The sequence below is a fragment of the Muntiacus reevesi genome, chromosome 4 (genome assembly GCF_963930625.1).
Source record: "Muntiacus reevesi chromosome 4, mMunRee1.1, whole genome shotgun sequence".
Classification (NCBI taxonomy): domain Eukaryota; kingdom Metazoa; phylum Chordata; class Mammalia; order Artiodactyla; family Cervidae; genus Muntiacus; species Muntiacus reevesi.
Window position 1 is genome coordinate 110,440,425 of NC_089252.1, and position 18,647 is coordinate 110,459,071.

The 18,647-nt window shown below is 50.3% G+C and overlaps 3 protein-coding genes across 8 annotated transcripts in view; 1 reads left to right on the plus strand and 2 right to left on the minus strand.

The window, feature by feature from the left end:
- The window catches only part of SETD2 (SET domain containing 2, histone lysine methyltransferase), a 56,219-nt gene extending 45,765 nt beyond the window's left edge, over nucleotides 1-10,454 (plus strand). For both annotated transcript variants that reach the window (XM_065933836.1, XM_065933837.1), the window contains 4 exons: nucleotides 2,351-2,462; nucleotides 7,434-7,514; nucleotides 9,193-9,294; nucleotides 9,630-10,454. In XM_065933836.1, coding sequence (XP_065789908.1) covers nucleotides 2,351-2,462; nucleotides 7,434-7,514; nucleotides 9,193-9,294; nucleotides 9,630-9,791 — 457 coding nt within the window. In that variant the 3' untranslated portion in view covers nucleotides 9,792-10,454. The remainder of the gene's footprint in view (nucleotides 1-2,350; nucleotides 2,463-7,433; nucleotides 7,515-9,192; nucleotides 9,295-9,629) is intronic.
- A 2,696-nt stretch (nucleotides 10,455-13,150) lies between these two features.
- LOC136167484 (death domain-containing membrane protein NRADD-like) lies at nucleotides 13,151-14,917 on the minus strand. The gene is made up of 4 exons (XM_065935042.1): nucleotides 14,875-14,917; nucleotides 13,829-14,012; nucleotides 13,572-13,714; nucleotides 13,151-13,470 (listed from the first exon to the last, which is right to left on the minus strand). Exons 1-4 carry the CDS (start codon nucleotides 14,915-14,917, stop codon nucleotides 13,151-13,153), a joined length of 690 nt encoding a protein of 229 aa, XP_065791114.1.
- Nucleotides 14,918-16,488: 1,571 nt separating this feature from the next.
- NBEAL2 (neurobeachin like 2) overlaps nucleotides 16,489-18,647 on the minus strand; it is a 30,632-nt gene continuing 28,473 nt past the window's right edge. For all 5 annotated transcript variants that reach the window (XM_065933847.1, XM_065933845.1, XM_065933848.1 and 2 more), the window contains 4 exons: nucleotides 18,436-18,594; nucleotides 18,213-18,361; nucleotides 17,228-17,363; nucleotides 16,489-17,152 (listed from right to left, as the gene is read on the minus strand). In XM_065933847.1, the coding sequence (XP_065789919.1) occupies nucleotides 17,048-17,152; nucleotides 17,228-17,363; nucleotides 18,213-18,361; nucleotides 18,436-18,594 (549 nt within the window). In that variant the 3' untranslated portion in view covers nucleotides 16,489-17,047. The remainder of the gene's footprint in view (nucleotides 17,153-17,227; nucleotides 17,364-18,212; nucleotides 18,362-18,435; nucleotides 18,595-18,647) is intronic.

The following is an 18,647-nucleotide window of genomic DNA, read 5'->3' on the forward strand; positions in this document are numbered from 1 at the left end:
AGGCAGATAGCTTTATGTGAATATATATGTGTTCTGTATACATTGGTATATAATGTGAGTTGTTGGGGGTGCATGTTTTGTCATCTGCTTTATTTACCAGTCTATTTATAGAACTTCCCTTATCAATTAATATAAAACTACATTATTTTTTAATACTTGCTGATTTGTTGCAGGGATCTGTAGACTATGCCCAGCCCATGGGCTACTTGTTCTGGCAAATAAAGTTATTTTGGAACACAGCCACAGCCATTTATTTAGGAATTGTTTACGGCTGCTTTCATCCTCCAGTCACAGTAGACTAGTTGTGACAGAGATCATTTGGTCCACAAGGTCACAGATCCTTTATAGAAGAAGTTTTTCCTAACCCCTGCTCTCCTGTATGACTATACTAAATTTTATTTAACCCATTCCGATGGATGGATTTTCACTATTTTATATATAGCTCTAAACCTAGACATCCTTACAGACGCTAATAATAATTTTACTACCTTCTTTAGGCAGATTCTTAGAGGCAAAATAGTTGGGCAAAAGTGATATACATTTTAAATTAACATGTGTTGTCAGCTTACCACTTTTTTCTTTAAAGAAAAAAAATCATACCAATTTCGACTTCCACAAAATGTATATATACAAAGGTACCTTTTTCTTCTTGTAGGTTCTTTAACTCATGTAAGATAGTAGATGAGAAATCTTACTTTCATTTTCACTTCTTTTATTTTTGAGATGTAAAGTCTTCATTAGATTACTGACCATTTTTATCTTTTGTGAATTGCTTGTTTGGGGCATCTACCATTTTCTGTCAGCATCGTTAGATCTCTTAATCCAAGAATATTGCAAGTTCTTGTTGGTAACGTCTTGTGACAGAAGGAAATGAAAAATTTCATACAGTCAGTATTCTCCCTTTCTACTTAGGTCTTCATTACTCCTGTAAAAATATCTTTATAAAACAAACCCTGTTATACTGCTGACTGAGAGTGTTGTGACTTTAAAAACCAGTGTCTGCAAATTTTACCAGAACTCTGTTTTTGTTTTTTTTTCAATACTTTTTATCACTTTTTTCCGGGGTGGGGACGGTGGTGGAAATTGTATCTCTTATTTATGTCTGCACTTTTCTAGCTTTTCTTCTAGGTTTTCTTTAGCTAGCATCTAAGAGCATAATACCTCCCTCTATGTTTAATTCCCATAATAAAACCCACAACTGCATGTGATTCTTTGATTACAATAGAAATCTTGAGCCCATTTTTTAAAATGAATTCTGTTGACTAGAGATATTTTCATAATCATCTACAGAACTGATTTACATCAAATGCTTTTAATGTTGCTGACTAAAAATTGCTGTGGTAGAAAAGCACAAGACTGTAATTACAGGATAGACCTGTCAGGTATGTTGCTAGCTTCTTGGAGGCTTTTGACATTTTAAGTGATTCCCCTTAACAGCATTTCTTGTGACAACTGACTTCTGAGTCCTGAATATGAGTTTCCTTACTTCTACTTGTTACTTCACAGATCTAGCTTTTTTTAAAAAAAAAAAACAAAAACAAAGCCACTTTTGCCTGCTTACCTTCAAAACAACCATAAACACGCAATGAGGTAATTTCCTGGCAATCCAGTGGTTAGGACTCTGGGCCAGGAGCCCAGGTTCAATCCCTGGTTGGGGAATTAAAATCCCTGTAAGCTTTGCAGTGCAGCCAAAGAAAAAGAAAAAAACATGCAAAAAACATGGTTGAACTCTTTTTTTTTTTTTCCTTTTTCTTTTGTAGTCAGTTGAGAATATTTTTAGCAGAGGGCACAAGTTTTTAACCTGTTCATCACATCTTTTCCATGCTGTCAGGCATCAAACCAGAGGAGCAAAACTATTTATTAATAATACAAACAAGAAGACACCTAAAGCAGGAAAGAGTTTTCTGACATGATCAAGGATTGTGAGGAGGGTGTTGTGATTTATTTTCTTTTGCTCCAAGTACATCTAGGTACAGTCATGATTGATCTCTTCACCTGCAGAGGGGTGGCATAGGCAGGCGCCTACTGCATGTACTTTGCTTAGCCTTTGCTGAATCCTGTCTGTAGGACATTAAGAGCCAGATGAGAGCCAGACAGGGTATTTTGTTTTACTATTGTCTCTGATACCTAATAAACGTTGCCACAGTGTTGGCTACAGAAATACAGCGACCTAAACAGCATGTCTCTGGGATAGAGTTATTGCTGTTGGGAAGACTGTCCCTCTCGTGGAGCTGACTTACTCTGTGTTTCATTGCATGTTGTATTTTTATGAGTATATGAGCAGAGATACCTATGCCAGAGTCCTCTGTTTTCTGGCCATGATAGCATGGCTGTTCTTACCTTCTTCTAGGCAGACTCAGTGGGATCCTCCTACTTGGGAAAGCCCAGGAGATGATGCCAGCCTTGAGCATGAAGCTGAGATGGACTTGGGAACCCCAACATATGATGAAAATCCCATGAAGGTGAGTGTGGCTTACTTGTTTCCTGGTCATTTGGGAGTCTTTGTCTTGTCATTTTTTAGCACCATTAGCCACGTTATCTTGGAATTCTGTTTTCCTTATTGTTCTGGAGAATAATGCATATGAAACATGCTTGGAGGTGGTAGGAGATCCACACAGTACAGAAGTATGGTAGAACAAAAAAAAACCCTTAATTTCTTTTTATTGCTCCCCTTTCGTCATATTCCCTCTCTGGAGATAAATACTGTTAACTTTTTAATGCAGGGGTTCTCAACTAGGAGCAGTTTTGCTGCTCAGGAGACTTTTGATAATATTTAGAGACAGTTCTGCTTGTTACACAGGAGGGGATGCTCCTAGCTTCCAGTTGAATTAGGAGGTCATGTAAATCAGTGTGCCTCTCAGCAATTGAATTAACAATTTTTATCCTTTTTCACTTGGAACAGGACTCACTGTCTCCAAGGAGGTGGTGTCTTGAATGAAATCAAAGATAATATATCTGTGTTCTAAGATTTGAATAGTATTTAATTTTGAAAATAAGAGGCACTTAACTAGTTAGGTCAGTGGAGGAAAGTAGGGAAGGAATTGGAGTGAGAGTGAAAACAAATCCATACCTCATTTTATATTTTATTCACTTTGGGAGATATGTTTTTCTTTGTTCAGTGTTATAGTTAGCATTCCTTTAGTCTGAAGAATTTCCTTTAATATTTCGAGTATTTCAGGTCTAGTGGTGATGAGTTCTCTTGTTTCTATTTGTTTGAAAAGGTCCTTATTGTAACTCTTTTCTTCTTGGTAGATTTTATTTTTCAGAGTAGTTTTAGGTTCCCCTCGGCATTGAGCTAAGAGTACAGAGTTTCCGTACATCTCCTGTCACCACACGTGCACAGCGTCCTCCGCCATAACAGCCTGCCAGGGTGTGGTGCGTTCATTGCAGTCAGTGCGTCTACATTGGTACATCATTATCACTCAGTCTGTAGTCTGCCTTAGTGTTCTTGGTACTTCTGTGGGTTTGGACAAACGTATAAAGGCATGTGTCCACCGTTACAGCGTACAGCGTAGTCTCACTGTGTTGAAAGTCCTCTGTGCTCCCTTGTTCATCGTGTCCTCCCTCCCCATCCGCCATCCCCATCCACGACAACCTCTGAGCTTTTTACTGTTCTCCAGTTTTGCCTTTTATAGAATGTCATATATTTGGACTTTGTAGCCTTTTCAGATTCACTTCATTCACTTAGCAGTATACATTTAAGGTTCTTCCATGCTCTTTCATGGTTTGGTAGCTTTCTTTTCAGCATTGACTGATATCCCATTATATTAGATGTGCCACATTTTATTTATCCATTCACCAACTGGTGGACGTTTGGGTTGTTTGCACTCTTTGACTGTTATGAATAATGGTTTATGAACAATGGTGTACCGGTCTTTGGACATACATATTCATTTCTTTTGGGTAGATACCTAGGAGTGGAATTGCTGGATCAGCTAGACAATCTGTTAATATGTCCGTCTAACTTTTTAAGAACCTGTCACTGTTTTCTCGAGTTGCTGCATCATTGTACATGTCTACAGTAGTGTGTAGAGTTTCCGTGGGAGAGTTTTTATAGAGGCAGGTGCATGTGTGCTCAGTCGTGTCTGACTCTGTGACCCCACGGGCCGCAGCCCACCAGGCTCCTCTGTCCATGGGATTTCCCAGGCAAGAATATTGGAGTGGGTTGCCATTTCCTTCTTCAAGGGGATCTTCCTGATCCAGGGATCGAACCCCTCATCTCCTGCACAAGTCAAAGACTTTGGATTTCTTTCAAGACCATAGTCTTTATCATCAGGACCTAATCTGACTTAGATAACCAGGAACTTATTTGGATTGTTATTGTCCTACTGTAGGACTTCTTGTCCTACTGTATTCACCCAGCTAGCATCTTAGACAGAAGGATGCCTGTGGGGTATGTGTTTATTCCTTCTGTTCTCCCCCCCCCCCCCCATCTTTAGGGTCTTCATTTCGATTTTAAAGCCCTTGGAAGTGAAGACCATAATATTGTAAATTTTCATTAATTCATAAGCATTGTGTGAGGTGTTACACATAGAAGGAAAAATAAATCTGAGTACTAGTCTTCATGAAGTTCAGTCTAAGAAAATAGCCACATCTATAAACCAGAAATACAATGGGATAATTGCTGTAGTTGAAGAATGTACAGAATGCTATGGGAATGCATTAATGGTCTGATAAAATGCACCAGTGATATGTCATAGAAAACATGAGTTGACCTATAGCTAAGCTGAGCAGGAAAGAGGATTCTGCGCAAACAAAGTAGTTTTTGCAAAGTATAAACTCAGTATAAGACAGAGCATATATATAGAGAGAGAACAATAAAAGTAATTTGATTATGGGGAGAGTTTGGGTGCATGTGGGGTAATGAACCAGACAAAAATATGGGAAAGTATGTCAGATTTAAATGGTCTAAGATCTCGGTGTCCTCCCAATGTGATTATTGTATGATTAAAAGCTCGTGAATGCTTTTAAAGCAGTGAGTCTGGCAACCAAGTGTGTCCCTTGAGTGAAACGGTCCGTTTGAAAAAATGAGATTGGTAGCAGTGGAACCCAGATTGAGGAGTATTGTAATAGTTTAGGCAAAGTGAGGAACTCAGAATGGAGATGTTGAAGATTCATACGAAGGCATCAGAGGGCTAAGCGCACAAGTGGATATGAAAAAGGCCAGGAACAGTCCCTGTTTGTTGAAAGTGCTGTAGAAACAATTTGTTCCTGTTCCCCAACTTCCTACCCTCCTCCCCCCATGCCTCTTTTTGACAAACTGAGGCGTTGGTATATAGTGCCTGGTCTAGAATCAAACTGAAGTTATTTTGCTCTTTTTGTTACCAAAGGTGGTATGAACTTCAAAACAATATACTGAGTTTTTTAGTTATTTTCAAGGATGTTTCTTTCTTAACCTTTGAATTGGCCTGTATAGGTTTGTGTGTTGCAGAATTTAGGTTGAATCACATGCAGTGTTTCTGATGGCTCAACTTCTTCTGGACCAGGCTCCTAGATAGAGCTCAGGGGATTGTGCTCAGTAACTGGTTTTAAAGTCCTGCAGCCTCACCAAGTCAGAGATTAAATTAGAAATGCACTGGAATAATTTTGCTTTCTGAACCCATACCCCATTCAGAGGGAAGCAGGACGTGCCTGTTTGCACAGTGCCCTCACTGAGAGCCTGGCCGCCTTTATAGGACCCAGAGCCTTCAGGTAGTTGTCATACCTTGAGGGGTTTTCTGTACTTACTGCTGTTGCTACTCATTTTTGAGATCCACAAGAGAATAGCTGAGGGTGTGATGAAATTACCTTGGCTTACTCAGGGTGTAGTTTTTCCCTTGCTACGTGAAGTCTTACTGTGGAGCACACCTGTACTTTCTACTGCTAGAAAAAAATAACCACAAAATGTCAAAGCAGAACATTTGAAAATTTGCGTTTTGTTTCCTGAAACCAGAGGTTGAATCTGAGTGTTCTTTCTACCCTACCCTCCCTTTCCTGGTCCCACAGCCACAGAAAGTAGAAAAGGGGAAAATATGCAAAGCGTTTATAACAAGTCAGAGAAAGCTGATTTACAGAGGCCAGGGGGTGCACCACCTTGCTGTGAAGCCAGTCCAGAGCAGAGGAAGTTGAACTGCCCCTTCATCACCAGCACTTTCATACTGTTGATGGAAAAAGAGGAATCAGAACTGGTGATAGGCTGGGACTAGAAAAAACTGTGCTCTAAGCAGCCAGCAAAAACCTGAAGTACCTGTAATGCCAACTGCAGCTCCTACATCTACCTGAAGCAAGTTGTATTCGAAGGGGGATGCTCATAATCTTTTCCATGGACAAGTACACTTCTAGGAAGGAGCTTGATGACTGGCGGTGATCAAAAGTGTGGGGAGATGGCCTTGCCCAGTGGATGCTCTGAATGCCGGGGCTGGCAGCCCCTTCCCTCTCTGCAGTGCCCGACTGGGGGCGGGGGCGGGGGGGACTGGCAGCTTCCCTGCTCGCAGTGCTGGAGGGAAAATATTCCTAAGTGTGTCATCACTTCAGCATCTTAGGACAGAATATCTTCCATCTTTGAATCTAGTCATCTGGTCAGTGACTTGGATGACTCTCTTCTCCCCTTCCCGCCCCCAGTACCTTGATTCCTCTTCATTCTCCATTCCTGGACTGAGGCTACCAACCTCAAAGGAGCCTCTCCTGCATGCTGAGACTGTCTCCTACAGTCTAGGAGACTAGGATGCGGAACGTGGTATTTGGACCACAATCGGGTGGGAAGCGCATTCTGCCTTTGTCTCAGAGTGCCGGAATGTCTAGAGAAGAGAGAGGTGGAGTTGGTGAGCCTGGGGCTGGCTTCACAGTGTGGGGTGCCGCAGCTCACACCAGGGGCCTGAGGCGTCCAAGTCACACAGCACATTCCTCTGCAGGGGTAACCCAGAGACAAGTGTTCACCAGCTGTACTCAAGATCGACGTTCTCTTAGGGCAGAGAATTGGAACTTGCGTTATAGAAATGAGGCTGGAGCCAGATGGCTGGATTTAGACATGTGAAGTGGGAGTGGTAACAACAGCTTGGCTGACTCCAGGTTGTGTCTCGTTGCTGCTGCTGCTAAGTCACTTCAGTCGTGTCCGACTCCGTGCGACCCCATAGACAGCAGCCCACCAGGCTCCCCCGTCCCTGGGATTCTCCAGGCAAGACACCGGAGTGGGTTGCCATTTCCTTCTCCAATGCATGAAAGTGAAGTCGCTCAGTCGAGTCCTCGACTCTTCGTGACCCCATGGACCGCAGCCTACCAGGCTCCTCCGTCCGTGGGATTTTCCAGGCAAGAGTACTGGAGTGGGGTGCCATTGCCTTCTCCGTGTGTCTCGTTAAGATCCTATAAATAATACCAAGAGTCGGGTAGCCCGTCTAGGGGCATCAGTGACCTGACCTCTCATCCTTGCACTGTGGTGTTTTCTTTACCATTTCTAGACCTCAAAAAAGCCTAAGACAGCAGAAGCAGACACGTCCAGTGAGCTGGCTAAGAAGAGCAAAGAAGTATTCAGAAAAGAGGTAAGGCTGGCTGGGATGTGGGCTCCTAGCTTGGAAGACTTGAAACTTGAGCCCCTTCCTTCTTGCCCAGAGTGGGCACCCTGCCTTTGGGTCTTCTTGCTTCTGGGACTGGGCTGTGCAGTTGTCGTTTGGTGACACAGGGTATGGTCCTTCGCAGTTGGATAATAAGCACTTTGGTGTCCATTGTATCATTTTCCCTCCACAACAGCACTCAAGGTAGGAGCACCAGAATTGTCATTCCTCTTCTGCTGGTGGAGGAGCTCTTAAGGTTCAGAGAAGACAGACTCTAGACAGAAGACTTGAACTCAGGCCTTCTGGCTCAGAGTCCCGATCTCTGTGATGACTCATTTGGCGGCTGCCTAATCCTCTAGTGATGGAGAGAAAACAGCTCCTCTATCTGCTGTTAGAAGTATATGTTTCCAGTTCTCAGAACACTAACCTTTCCTGCCGCGGGGCATCCAGATTCTAAACTCCAGTCTTCATTCATTGAAGGGGCTCATAGTCCATTGGAGGAAGCAGACCTGCAGAGTGATGGGGCTCGGAGGTCACTGCGCAGGGTGTGAGGAAGGGCTCTTGAGTCAGGGGTCGGGACTGACCGCATGTGCAATGCAGGCAGAAGGCGGCATCCCTTTCCCGGCCTCGGGGGGCTGTGGCTCAGGGTGTGGGGTGGGGGGAGATGAGGCTGAACAGTGTTGTGCTGCTTCCTCCTGAGTTCCAGGGAACCACTGCAGGATTTTAAGCTGGGAATAATGAAATCCCCTGTTGTACTCAGGGAAATGGATTGAAGGGAGAGAGTATGGAAGCAGAAGACCACAGAAACACCTTTGATCAAAAGCCTTCCTCAAGGATAAAACTTAGTGTTTCACTGTCATTGTGTAAAATGATTGGCATTTCAGCCCAGCCAGCTAGCAGCTGTTTATTTAGTGCCAACCTGGTGATACGGCCTTGTTGTTTGAGTGTCTGAAAGCTCATTTTCAGGGATGAGGAGACCCTGTTCATGGTGCTCCCTGTTGAAGCGACTCACCTCCTCGCTCCCTGTGTCCCCTGGAGTCAAATTTGTGGCTTAGTGCCCCACATACTTCCAGAGGTCCTGCGCCTAGATCACTCTTGAGAGCCACAGGCTAGGACAGACACTACAGAGACAGCTCAGGAGGACGTGGGAAGTTGTGTACTGACCGGGGTCTTACCCCAGACGGTCTCCAACCAGTTGCTCTAATATGCAGCCATCCGTCTGCTTTACACTGATGTTGTGTAAATCCCATGAAGTGCAACACTTAGAGAATCTAAGCAGTCTTTAATAACAAAACACCTGCATTCCTGGGGTCACTGAGCCTCCTGGTAGAACAGCAAGGCCCTCTCTGCCCTGCCTCCAGGAGCCAGGGAATTTAGCTAGTCTCTTTATGAGAAGGACAGGAGGCTTAGCTGAAACCTGGGGCTGCCATGAGGTTCAGCGTGGAGTCCTGCTCTTCTATCCCTCCACTGCCCAGTCCATCTGGGGAAGCCCTGTCCCTCTTGGGGCAGCCCCGGATCCTTCTCTCTTATCCCACTGGTGTACTAGCCTCCTAATCCATACCAGCCAGCCCGCGTGAGGGAAAAGGAAGGATGGGCTGGCTCTGCTTGCTGCCTTTCTACATTTCCTCAGTACAGCGTTCTTGCCTTCTCTCCCCTCTGCCTGCAGATGTCCCAGTTCATCGTCCAGTGCCTGAACCCTTACCGGAAACCTGACTGCAAAGTGGGAAGAATTACCACAACTGAAGACTTCAAACACCTAGCTCGCAAGGTATTCTCCCCTGCTTGTGGTCTGACAACGTTCTCAACAAACTAGACCTTCTAAAAAGGTCCCTTTCATCATAAAAGGGGAGGTTTTCCTTGCCACATGCCCAGACTGGAGACCCAGGAACATAGGGGGAAGATTTGGGAAGGGAGGCGACTCTCTTGGAGGGTAGCGGTTCTCTAACAGCTGAGCCTCCTGTTTGTGGTGACCTCAGCAGCAGCCTGCCCCAACCTCCCTGCATCTAATTCACTGAGAAGGGTTCCGGGGCAGAAGACTGCCTCCCCCCTGAGTCGTTTCCACTCTGATTGGTGGCCTGTGGTCTCTCTCTGTGTCCTGGACAGCTGACTCATGGCGTTATGAACAAGGAGCTGAAGTACTGTAAGAACCCCGAGGACCTGGAGTGCAATGAGAATGTGAAACACAAAACCAAGGAGTACATTAAGAAGTACATGCAGAAGTTTGGGGCCGTTTACAAACCCAAAGAGGACACTGAGCTAGAGTGACCCGAGGGGCCAGGGTGGGAGGCCGGGCAGGCTGGTAGGAGAGCCTGGGGAGACGACGTCCTGTGGTCCCTCTCCCCACCCCACCGTCAGGGCTGTGTGCTACTGGGGACACAGCACCCTGGGGACTGCAAACCTGCGGATCTCAACTGAGAGCCACAACACTGAGCTCCATCTACAACACGTGGTCCCTGGTTGTGAGCTGTTGGTAGAGGCCATCAGAGGCGAGGGGTTAGGCCCTTGAGACCTTCCCTTCTGAGACCTGGTCAGCCTGACCCCACTCCAACCTGGGTCTCCTCCTTGGCGGTGCTGTCAGCGCACAGGCTCATGCGCATCCCCACCCACAACCCCGACCCTGACCATCTGTATTATATTTTAATGTATATGTGAATATATTGAAAATAATTTGTTTGTTTTTTCCTGGGTTTTGTTTTTTGTTTTGCTTTTAAGCCTCTATGTGCTAGGATCACAGAAGACTTTGTAAGGATGGTTTAAGTTCTCCTGCAAGGTTTAATTTGTTATCATGTAAATATTCCAAAGCAGGCTGCCTTGTGGTTTTGGCCAGCCTTGTGCTATGTTGATAAGATTGATTTACTGCTTAAAATCACTTTACTTTATCCAATTTTTACTGAACTTTTTATGTAAAAAATAAAATCAATTAAAGAACTTGGCATGTTTATATATAGTGTTTGCACTGAGAGAAAGGAGGTGGTGGCCATGGTGTGTGAAGTCCAAGGTTAATATTTGAGATTGGCGTTTATCCCAGGCCTTCCCCACAGGTCCTACTGTGACTGAGGTAGGCATCTTAGCACGTGCATTTCCAAGCAAAGGAAGTGGACCCGCCACCTCTCTGGCGCTGGGCTTCTTCGCTTAGGTTAATAGGCCACTCAAGAGAAAGGTACTCATCTTTGCCTTTGTACCTTGTGGCTGGCGAGAAGTGACTTCCCAGCCATGCTCATCTGATGTCTGGGTTCCCTGACTCCCCACGATGCCCCCCGCCACTGGGCTTGGATCCTAGAGGGGGCCCCCATCAAAGGCGTACATCGCTGAGGTGGTAAGAGGACACAGGGCTCATGGAGACACACCCACCCTTGATGGACCAGTTGTCCGGGCGGTGAGAAGGGCCAGAGCGTTCAGGCCAGCCTGGGGCCCAGCCCCTCTGCAAAGAGGCTGGTCCCACCTCTTCCTCACTGGGGTGGTTTTGCTGCATGCAGCAGTGCCCTTGGGGAAGAGGCTGGGGCCTGCCAGATCTGGGGGGCGTGGAGCGGTTGGAGCACTCACTGCCTGCTGGGCACTTAGCGCTCTGGCTGTGCTCCTTTGATCTTCCCAACCGGAGGCACAGGAATTGGTACCTTCTCGGAAGAGGAGACTGAGGTTCATAGAGGCTCAGTAATTCTTACCTTTGTATCAAAGATTGTGAAAAGAGACCAAAAAAAAAAAAAAATTGTTTTAAATGCATACCCATTAAATATGCTATTTAACAAGGTAGCCAAAGTATTTCCTATGGGGCTTCATACAGCCTTACACCATTAATCCTAACTCAAGCATATTATTATATCAGATGGAGGAACCCTAATTTAACCCCCTTAACATTTTAGTGTTATTAAGGAAGATGTTTCAGCTAATGTGTTTGAGCACATTAAAAAGAAGTGTTTCTCTTTGGGGTAGGTTTCCCATGCAGAGGTGCAGGCATATGCACTGCAACCAAGCCCAGCTCATGCTTTTACACAAGGCTCCAGGTTTCACATTTTCCCAGGAAATCTAGGCAACCTTTTGTTAAAGGGTGGTGACCCAGGGAGTTGCCAGGTTTTAGAAAGGACCATTTTGAAGGGGAATTCTGTTAACATCATTTCCCCTGGAGTGTTTTGTTGTTTGTTTGTTTTTGTCAAAATCTTTCCCTTCTACTCACCCTTTGAAACCTTTAGGCTCAAATACCCTCAGTGGTGATGAGGGTTACCGGCTAATCCAGGGCCCATTCATTTCTCTCAATGCAGGATTTCACAGTCATTGCCGATCTAATCCTTCACAGTCCTCTAGCCAACTCCCTGCCGGTGTGATGTCTCCAGTGCTTTGGCCTGTTTAAAACCAAACACGAAGCCTTTCTCTCCTGGGTTATTGCCCAAGGGTCATCTCCGGGTGGTGCCTGGAGGGTGCTTGAGGGTGGTGCCAAACCTGCCGTGATCTTAAGGATGGGTTACAGGGTTAACCAGCCCTGGTAGACTCTGAGGAACAGCAGGTGCAACAGCCTCCCAGCACAGCCAGCACCGGTCACATCTCCACAAGGGGACAGTGACTGGATGCACGTCTGCTGAGTTTAGGTGGCCGTATTTCTCCAGCACTCCGATCCTGACGGAGGCCAGGATGTAGCACTGTTCCTTCTTAGGCAGGGCCTGTCTGTTGTAGCAACACCCTGGAAGCACAGTGACGGACCTGCCGCTCCTGCATTCAGCGTGGCCGTATGTGAGCGGTGCAGGTGGTCTGGCTGAAGCTGCCCTGTCCTCAAGTAGGTGGGATGACCTTCCTCTCCTTGGCTTGTGTGGAAGTATCTTTGGACCTCCCTCTCCTGAGTCTGAAATGTGGGTCCTGAAAGGAGAACACTTTCTTCCTTTTTCTCACCTAAAGATGCCTGGAAGTCCTTGGTAACAGAGTCCTAGGACCAGTCTGCCTCTTACTGCCTGCCCAGGAGTGGGGCAGGCTTCCAGCCTACCCTTGAGGCTAGTCACAGCACAGATGAGGAAAATGGTGTCAAACCTAAGTCCTGAGAGTCCTAGCAGGTGGGAGGCTTCTGAACGTGCCAGTCTATTGTTCACCAGCTAAGGAAGCTTAAGTTCAAAAAGGAAAGTTCTTCCTAACACACTTCAGCTGGGGAATGGCAGATGCAGGATGTGAACTCGACTCTGCCCGCAGAACTCACCCGTCTTCTGCGGGTGCACACTGCCTGCCAACTCACGGGTGCCTTTCACCTTAGGGACCCCAGCCTTTTCTTGGGCCTCTGCCACATTAGTTACCCAACTGTCTCACAGGCCCACGGAGCCAGACAGACCCAGAACAACAGTCCAGAGTTGCCTTTAATGTGGGGTACAAAAGTAGAAAAAACAGCTGAGACTAAGCATGGGGCGGCAGCGTGGGGGTCAGGGGGGCAGGACTGCTGCTCCCTGTCTGGCTGTCCCCCCACCCGCCACGTCCTGGCCCCTGTCCTGGAGGAAGGCAGGGGGAGGGGAGGGGACTTGTGTGTCCCCCCGAAACACAACAAGCCGAGGTCACCAATGCCAGGAAGCTCGTGAAGGGGAAGGTGTGTGAGGTGGGGGTAGTGGGGAGCACCAGAGCAGGTTCCCTGAGAGGCCAGGCTGCGGAGCCACGACTCACGCCACGGAGCAGCCCTCGGCCAGGGGGCCCAGGGCCCGGACCACGTCGTCCCGACCCATGGCAGCGAGGGCGTCTGCCAGCGCTCTGAGGGTGGCGCCACCGCCTTCCTGGACAGCCCAGTCCCTCAGCAGGGCAGAGGCGGGCCCCGGGCTCCAGGCCATGGTCTCCACTGCCTCAGCCTGGTAGCCCAGACGGCCCGCCAGACCCCGCCAGCCGTCGTCCAGTTCACCCGACACCTCCAGGAGCCGTTCCACTTCCTCCTGCTGCTGCCGAGGAAGGTGGAGGTAAAGCCGGCAGCCAGGTTCAGGAGGTGGCCCTGGGGTGGGAGACGTGAGGGGCACGTGAGGGTTAGGCAGACTCGGTGGAACAACAGGGCTGGGCAGGTCTCAAGGACAACAGGTAAGGGAAGGGGCTCACCTTGGCTGGGGGCACAGGGCTCCAGGCTGGCCGGAGAGTCCCGGAAGACACTGCTGTCCCCATGCAGCTGGTCCCTGCTGAGGGCCCCCAGCTCTGCGGTCCGAGCTTTGGCCAGCTGCTGCCTTTGTTTATGTGAGCGCCAGCTGTGGGGAGCAGGGAGAACCTGCCAGCCTGCTCCAGCCTTCACTGAGACGGCGAGCTGGCTGGGAGTCCAGCCGGGGAGGGGCGTACCCCAGGACAGTGCCCAGACCACCTACCACTTGAAGACCACGTAGGCGATCAGACCAAGGACCACGGTGGCCAGGAGGGCACAGTAGACGGGGATGATGCTGCCTGAGGCCCCTGGAGGCTCAGGGGAGAATGGGGAGGAGGTACTGGGGGCCAGGGCTCCTCCTGCCACTGCCCACACCCCTTCCCTGTCCTGCTCCCTCCAGGTCTTATCTGTGGAGAAAAGGACAGACAGGGTCAGTGGCAAGGAATCAATTTTGCTTGATTGACAGTGGCAAGAGTCAATTTTGCTGCTATTCTAGGCTGGAAATCGTAGCCCCCTACTATGGGGCAACAAAAGCTCATCTGACTGGCTCATTCCCTACCGTCACCTCCCACAGCCTCCCCTTGGCTCGCCACACTTGGACACCTAGCCCTGGATGTACCTTCTCCAAGTCGTCCTTGATCTCTCCCAGTCTCTCCCTTTTCTGGCTCCTGGTGCACCTCCTCTGTCTACAAGGGCACTAAACTGTGTCCTCTCACCCCCACCGAGGCTGGTCTGTGCAAGCACAGTGATTCACGCTAGTCCCGATGGAAGCCTCTGGGCACAGGCGACCTTGCAAATTTTTACAAAATAAAACAACCAGGGGCTTCCTTGGTGGCTCAGTGATAAACAATCAGCCTGCCAATGCAGGAGGCATGAGTTTGAGCCCTGATCTGGGAAGACCCCATGTGCTGCGGAGCAACTCAGCCCATTGTGCACCACCATTGAGCCTGTGTCTAGAGTTCGTGCTCCACAACAAGAGAAACCATTTCAATCAGAAGCCCACGCACAACGAAGAGTAGCCCCTGCTCGCCACAGCTAGAGAAAAGCCCTCAGGACAACAAAGACCCAGCATGGCCAAAAATAAATAAACTGAGCTGGAAGGCAAGTAAATGCTGCTGCTCACTTCTGCCAGCAAGCCAGTTGTCCCTACAGTCCAGTGCAGGCAGGGCACAAGAGGCTCCAGAGCTGGGCGACTTGAATGTGGTCTGCAAGGCCAGGGGCCCACCTCCCATCCTACCCAGCCCAAAACCTGGATCGAGAAGTACTTACCCACATGGACCATGGCTTCCCCACGGCTGGAGTTCTGCAGCATGGTTCTACCAGCTAGCAGTGCTCCCAGTGGCTGCACTTCTTAGAAAAGGTTTTTGGAGTGGAGTGAGCTGCGCACAGAAAAAGGAGCTGGGAGACCTCTTCTCTGAGTCTAGCAGGAGCTGTGTGTAGGAACAAGGGGGGAATTCCTCAGGCTGCAAGTCAGGAGTCCCTTGGGGTAGTCTGCCCCCTCTGCTGGCTCATGTCATCCTGATTCATTCCAGGGCTGCGTACCTCCCCATCTTCCCACTCATCAATCTGGACCAGTTTCCTCTGGTGTCAAACGGGGTGGAGCTGACACTGCTGGTCCCAGCTGGCCAAAGCTGGAGGAGACCAGAGTGCAGCTGTCTCAAAGACCTTGGCAAACCCCACGTCTGAGTCCAGAGACAGCGCAGGAAGACCAGGGGGATTCCCGTCCCCCATAAGCCAGAGCCAGGCGGAGACTCACTGGCTGATGGGAGCTCCCCAGAGTTCTCAGAAGAGCACAGTTCCTGGGGTGACTAACTCCCACTCCTGCCTCCAGGGTCAGTGTCCAGCCCTTACCTCCTGGTCAGGGGCAGGATGGGAGGCTTCCTTGGTTTCAGCAAACGCAGAGGGCATCTGGGCCCAGAGGTACCTGGGCCCTTTCTTATCTGGGAATTTGGAAAGGGCCTGCAGGCTGGAAATCTGAAGAACACACAGTCCCAGAACCCTCCTGCCCTTACAGGGCTGATCCTGCTGGGACCTCCCTCCTGAGGCCTGGGGAAGAGACCCTGGACTGGGCAGAGAAGGGGAGTTTGCCTGGAAAAGGGATGGAGATGAGACCTGAGGGAAAGTCTCGTAACTCCCCAACATCCACATCTGGCCCAACCCTGGCACTCCAAACTCACTTCCCTCCATAAGGCCAGGGGCGGATGTGGACAGCAAAACTGCACACTAGACAAGTGGATCTGGCATGGAGCCTGTGGCCACCTTTGCAACATGAAGGATGTGTATGTACAGTTGTGTCACTTACCACATAAGGAACCCTGCCTGGATCAGGGTTGGCGGGTGAGCCTGTGACTAACGCTAGCTTGCAGAGACAGCCAGGCCTTGTGCCCAATCCACCTCGAGCTGCTGCGAGACTGGAGCCTCTACCAACCCCTCCTCCACACACACCCATCTGGAGGCCCACAAATATGCACACATGCGCACACAGCAACATCCTAAACACCCACACTACCCTGACTTCCCACAGGCATCCCAACCCAGATGCTGGCACCGCAACCGCGCAGGATTTTGGGTCCAGAATGGGGGAGGTACAGAGAGGCAGCCACGGCTCCCTCCTTCCAGGAAGACCCGACGCTGTGTCCCCAACCCACTCCTGACCTGTGGTGGCTGACCCTCTGTCGGTCCCAGGATCGGCTCTGCCTGCAGGATGGGGCCTCCCGGCCTTAAGCCAGCAGGGAACACGCAGTGGAGTCCCTGGAGAGGCCAGGTTTTCACCCGGCGGAGACGAAAGCGGGTGGCAGAGGACTGGACACCGAGGGGGCGGGGCGATGATGGGGGCGGGGCCGCCCACGGTCTGGCCCCGCCCGGCCCAGGAACGCGCACATGCGTGGAGGTGAGCCTTAAGTGGGACTGGGTGTGAAGCTGCCAGACAAACAGTGGCCGGGGCCCCTAGGGACAGGGGTGGCGTAGTTGGGGGGCTGGGGAATGGTGCAGCGTGGGTGCTCATGGGCCAGGGGACGCCAGCCCAGGGCAGTGGCCAGGGCCGGTGGAGACGCGCGCACACATGCTCGGAGGCAGAACAGCTACAAAACTAGTCCATGTTTATTGCTGAGATGCGAGAGCGGGGGGCCGCCCTTAGGATTAAGGCCACAGCCCGGCCCTGTGCTCCGCCGGGACCGGGGATCGGGAGCCTGGGCTCCCCACCCCAGACTGTGCAAAAAGTGCTGTGCGGCCGCTGGGGCCAGTGCTGGGACTCCGGGTGGCCCCTCTGCCGGCGAGGGGCAAGACTTCCTGGAGTGACATCGCCCGCCAATCCCTGAGCTGGGCAGAGGTGGGGCCCCGCCCACCGCCGCCTGGGTGCGGGCCGGGGTTCCCCGCGGGCTCCGGGGCGGGGTCTACTGGGGCGAGGCCCGCTGGGGGCGGGGCGGCGGGGCGGGGCGGGCTGTCAGCGCGCCTCTCCAGGGTTGTACTCTGTCTCCCCAGAGGACACCTGGGAGATGCGCCGGGAGGAGGACCGCCACAACTTCCGCGCAAACTGGCTGCTGCGCACCTAGTGGGAGCAGGGATGGGTCAGCCAGGATCAACGTTCCGCCCTGTGCAAGGCCCGCCCTGCCCACATCCTCACCTCTGAGGGCTGCCCTGCGCCCACCACGATAAGCTTGCCGTCTTCCAGCCCCACGAGCACGTGGCTGCGCTCCTTGGTCACAGCCACGCTGCGGATTGGCACCTTCATGGGCAGGGGAGGAGCGGCTGGCAGCAGTCTGGAGGGAGGGAAGGAGGTGATATGTACAAACTCGCAACTGCAAGGAGTTTTGCATCCAGCACATAGTTGTCTCTTCATTCTCCCATCCACCTCCCAGTCCTCATTTGAAGGATGGCTGGAGGAAAATTCTGACAAATAAAGGGGTCTTGCACAAGCGTGTGCCTAAGGGAGGCCCAGGGCAAGATCTTCCCACTGGGGGATGGGAGGACAGAGACAGGCCTTGAAAAATGTGTCCACAGGCATGTAAAGGGGTGAGGGTCCACGGGGCACCTCCTAGTGTCCCTCTGCCAAAAACCACCACCGGAGGGATCACAGCATATTAAAAAGCAGAGACATCAGTTTGGCGACCAAGGTCCCGTCTAGTCAAAGCTATGGTTTTTCCAGTAGTCATGTATAGATGTGAGAGTTGGACTACAGAGAAAGCTGAGTGCTGAAGAATCGATGCTTTTGAACTGTGGTGATGGAAAAGACTCTTCAGAGTCTCTAGGACTTCGAGGAGATCCAACCAGTCCATCCTAAAGGAAATCAGTTCTGACTATTCCTGGAAGGACTGATGCTGAAGCTGAAACTCCAATACTTTGGCCACCTGATGCGAGGAACTGACTCACTGGAAAAGACCCTGATGCCAGGAAAGATTGAAGGATGGAGGAGAAGGGGACAACAGAGAATGAGATGATTGGATGGCATCACCCACTCGATGAACATGAGTCTGAATAAGCTCCAGGAGTTGGTGATGGACAGGGAAGCCTGGCATGCTGCAGTCCATGGGGTTGCAGAGTCAGACACGACTGAGCGGCTAAACTGAAGTGAATTGAGGGATCACAAACCCATAAATAGTGAGGCTCACTTGTTCAAGTGGAGGATGTGCAGGGCACACTGGGCTGTGCCCAGCAGAACAAAGTCCTCTGTCACCGCGAGGGCTGTGGGCTGCTCCACCAGGGGCAGGGAAGCCCGCAGCCTCCCATTCACTGAGTACAGGTGCAAGGAGTAGGTGACCTGCAGGAAGCAGGAAGTGTTAGCAAGGACAGAATCCCAACCCCCCATCTTGGCCGGGTGCCCCTTTCCCATACCTGAGCCCCCAGACGCTCCCATGCTGAGCTCTGCACCACAATCTGGCCCTCAGACCCCAGCACCAGGTGGGACACAGGTCCAGGCAACGTGCCTCCCGGAGGGCTGAGTGTGGCCACCAGCTGGCCACGGCGCACGGTGTGGATGATCACAGTTCCGTCCTGCAGGAAGGCGGCTTAGGGGGCTGGGCACAGGCATCTGAGCTCCAGGGGCA